Raw genomic sequence first — 4,035 nt, forward strand, 5'->3', positions numbered from 1 at the left:
TAACAAGAGATATCAAACATAGAATGATAGATGGTAATATTAAGTTGGAAAATCATACTCAAATGCTAATTGCATGTACAGTAAGTCAAGTAAAACCAAGGACATTATACAGGTAATTCGATAACGTGGCTATATACACACCCGGTGTGTATAGAAAATCTATTTGTCTTTTTATATACACACCCGGTGTGTATATAAAATCTATGTCTTTTATATACACACCAGGTGTGTATATAAAATCTATTTGTCTTTTATATACACACCCGGTGTGTATATAAAATCTATTTGTCTTTTATATACACAGCCGGTGTGTATATAAAATCTATTTGTCTTTTATATACATAACCGGAAAGTTGATAGGGCAGACATTCGAATGATCTGTCGCCGGTGGGTTATCCAGAGTCACCAAAGAGACCGGGGCGAACCCCGGGTTGGTCTTGGTCTGATAAATGCACGCCAGACCGTGAGGTCGGCACTTCTTCCGCATGTATTAGCTCTAGAATTACCACTGTTATCCATGTAGGATGTGACGATCAAAGGAACCATAACTGATTTAATGAGCCATTCGCAGTTTCACTGAGACAGTTTAAACTTGCACGTGCATGGCTTAATTGTCTATACTATTACTAAAGTGCGACATTACGTCTTCCATGGTCTACAAAAGAGAAGTCAAACCCTTCAGACATAGTTTTAGACATAGCTATAGTTTCAGACTATTACCCTTCCGGGCAGGAACTTGCAATAAACTTTATCAGTAACTAAATGTAGTAGTCTAGTCCCAATAAATTTCTGAGATACTGATGAAATTCTCTCAAGTTTATTATGAACAAACTTGGAAGACTATTATCATTACCACGTCAAAGTCAACGTACATTTACTTTGATCATGCTCATGGTGTACATTAACAGTTAACACATCCAGGGGTCTCTCACTAATTGGATGATGAAAATTCTGTGAATTTTCATGGAAATACTAAGAAAAAACCCTGATTTTGAAAATTTTGGGAAGAATTCTAGGATTTGGGGGAGAGAGGGAACTGCTTCATAATATTTGCTTGGGGAGAGCCCTGCACATAATTTCCCGCCAGTCCTGAATAGTCATAAATTTGCCCTCCTCCCCACTACATGCACCACAGGCTTGGTCTGGCCAAGGATTGTGGCTAGTATGGCTTCAAGAGTGACTTAACTAGCCAAGGGAAATTCCTGAGCTACAATGAGAAAAAAATCGATGTATACTCACGACTGATTTGGCCGGATTCCCCACCCTGTCTGGCGCGGCTTCCCGTAATGAATACATCCAAACTTCACCGCTCTATAAACATGAGCACACGGAAACTTTTGGACGCCTTCAGGTAATTTCCTGTTCTCAGTTTCCACCTTTTTGCTACTGATCTTACTGAGCTCAGCGTGTGTTGTTTCTTGAAAGTTGTCCAGTGCTGCCTTAAACTCTGCCCAAGTGAGAAATTCGTCCCCTAACTTCAGTAGGGACGGCGCGGCAGCCATGTTGGCGCGAGAGACCAGGCCTGCGGGAGGTGTATATAGCCACGGTGCCTGAAGTGCAATGGTCTACCCCTCGGTCTGCCCCTCAATAGAGGCTTTTCATTGACGTCATGATAATTACCATTTGAATCCCGGTGACCAGGTGTTGGCGGGTAGATTGATTAAGTAGCAGCATGTTGGCATGTTTAACAGACATCACTGTACTCCAACATGGCGCTAGTGAAAAGCCTGTATAATAGTAACGTTACCTACTTTGTTCTTTGACATGGCTCCTTGCTGTTGTTGGGATGATGCACCATTCATGACTTAACTTTGGCCTGTAGAAATGCTTCTACCACTAAACATTGTCCTGTGTGAACTTGTTGTTGTTGTGAACCTTCCCGTGTCTGCGGCTCTCACGTGTAACCTTTGACATCCCCGTGGCCTCCGTGGCCTTGCTTTGGCAAATTTCGTTCATGATAGTCACGTGATTAGCATGAGCACCACATTGTATAAACGTTCTCTTCAAGGAATAACCTTTGCTGCATTTACAAGTACGCCGCGTGGCATCTAAAAATACATACTTGATTGTAATATGTACTCATCTGACTCATAATCTGTCCCGATTTGTCAGTTTTCCGCTGGAAAGTTCTGTAGAACCTTCACGAGATTTTGCGAGAGTTGAGTTGGAGAGAAGGCCATCATGGCGTCCTCTGTCCTGTGGAGGACGTTAGGTCGGACCAAACTTCTGCCTTCTCACTCCTTAGGACGCTCGGCAGGCCACGCAGAATGGTACAGGAATTTCTGGGGGACGACCAGAGTATTTGGTGGGTAGTTTCCTCGTCTGGAGTCCTTTATTGCACGTACAGATGTTTTTTTCTTTGTAGGAGGAGGGGCAAGATTTCACACTCTGACATACATACATTTGTACATTCTTACATCATCCTAGAAGTTAAACATCAATCTAAGTAAGAAACATTAACCACGATCATTTTGTCGTCAAGGATTTAAACCAGTCATACTTTGTAAGCACTTTGTAACTCGCATTCTCTACTCCTGGATCTCAAAATGTACGTTGCTGTATGCTGGAAAAAAAAAGTTGAAAAAAAAACTTGTTTCTATGTGTTTAATATATATAAGAATCTAGCCGTGGACGACTCTGGTACACCTTTTTGCATGATAATGCCGGTGTTCACTCTGGTACACCTTTTTGCATGATAATGCCGGTGTTCACCAGCATTATCATGCAAAAAGGTGTACCAGAGTCGTCCACGGCTAATAAGAATCATGCATCTACTGTAATCTGTGTTTAGGTGTGGCTCCCATAAAGCTGCACATGCCGGCCCTGTCTCCTACCATGGAGGACGGTACCATCATCTCATGGCTGAAACAAGAAGGTTTGTCACACATATGACATGTAACGCTACATGTTATACATGTGGTTGAATATACATGTATATTTAATATTAGTACTGCTGCTTCAGCATGTCACAGCAGCCTCATAAATTAATAAATGATTATTGGCCAAAGTCTGTCAGAAATTTAACTATCTTTTATTTTTTGGCACTGTGGTTCAACTTATTTTATATTGTAAAATCCTGATACGATCATGTTTTACATGTTAAATTGCATCTGTTAACATATTGGGCTTCTTATGGATCCATGGCTTTATACATCATAGGAGACCCAGTGGCAGCTGGTGATGCACTATGTGAGATTGAGACAGACAAGGCAACTCTCACAATGGATGCTGATGATGATGGAGTTATGGCCAAAATATTGGTAAGTTTTGTCAAACAATCTCTGAATGTAGTTATTATGATAGGTGAGCAGTGCAGTGGTGAAGTGGGTTGTTTTTCTTGTTGTAGTCTGTTGTAAATTCTTTCTGTAGTAAATGTAGCTCACCATCTTTTTCATAACAGGAATTCATTGCAGACATGTTATCAGTACTCTCATCTGCTGAATAAACATACGGGTACGTTTATTTTTTTGGGCCCTAACATCCACCCAGTACGTTCTTATTTTGCACAGTACGTTTATTAATTTTTTGAAAACCAGTAATTTTTTTCAACTTCGTGTGAAAAAAATTGACAAATCATCGACGTGAAGACGTTTATAAACGCGTATTGTAGCGAGAAACTTGTCATTTTTGGGCCGGTTTTTGCAATCACCGCGTGCATAAATTCGTCTGAATGTTCTATTGTCATGGGTGGTGCTTATCAAAATACGAAATATTAAATGCCCCTTTTTTTTGTCTATTTCAATTCCTAATTGCAAATAACAGTTAAAGATTTGCGTATATATCAGTAGGGGCGCATTTTAGTACAAGAGACACAGGTTACCCGTCAATTTTGGTAATTTTCCGGGGGGTACGTTTATTCCGGGGGTATGTTTATTTGATTTTGAAGATTTGTCCGGGGGTACGTTTATTCCGGGGGGGGGTATTTATTCGGCAGATGAGAGTACAGGCATGACAAGTAATCATGTATGGCTAGTGTTAGAATGTGGACCAGGGATTGTAGTTTTTCTAGACTTTCCATACTTTCTGTTACCTGGC

At 40.7% G+C, this 4,035-nt stretch overlaps 2 protein-coding genes across 2 annotated transcripts in view; one reads left to right on the plus strand and one right to left on the minus strand.

Annotated features, from left to right (window-relative positions):
- The window catches only part of LOC109475468 (methylthioribulose-1-phosphate dehydratase-like), a 5,566-nt gene extending 3,519 nt beyond the window's left edge, over positions 1-2,047 (minus strand). The window contains exon 1 of the mRNA XM_019776085.1: positions 1,752-2,047. Within this exon, the coding sequence (XP_019631644.1) occupies positions 1,752-1,802 (51 nt within the window). The 5' untranslated portion in view covers positions 1,803-2,047. The remainder of the gene's footprint in view (positions 1-1,751) is intronic.
- Positions 527-3,445, plus strand: LOC109475425 (pyruvate dehydrogenase protein X component-like). The gene is made up of 5 exons (XM_019776028.1): positions 527-1,737; positions 2,113-2,305; positions 2,792-2,875; positions 3,160-3,260; positions 3,401-3,445. Exons 2-5 carry the CDS (start codon positions 2,182-2,184, stop codon positions 3,443-3,445), a joined length of 354 nt encoding a protein of 117 aa, XP_019631587.1. The 5' UTR covers positions 527-1,737; positions 2,113-2,181.
- The last annotated feature ends 590 nt before the right edge of the window (positions 3,446-4,035 follow it).

The sequence above is a fragment of the Branchiostoma belcheri genome, unplaced genomic scaffold (genome assembly GCF_001625305.1).
Source record: "Branchiostoma belcheri isolate BF01 breed outbred unplaced genomic scaffold, Haploidv18h27 scaffold34, whole genome shotgun sequence".
In the NCBI taxonomy this organism is placed as follows: domain Eukaryota; kingdom Metazoa; phylum Chordata; class Leptocardii; order Amphioxiformes; family Branchiostomatidae; genus Branchiostoma; species Branchiostoma belcheri.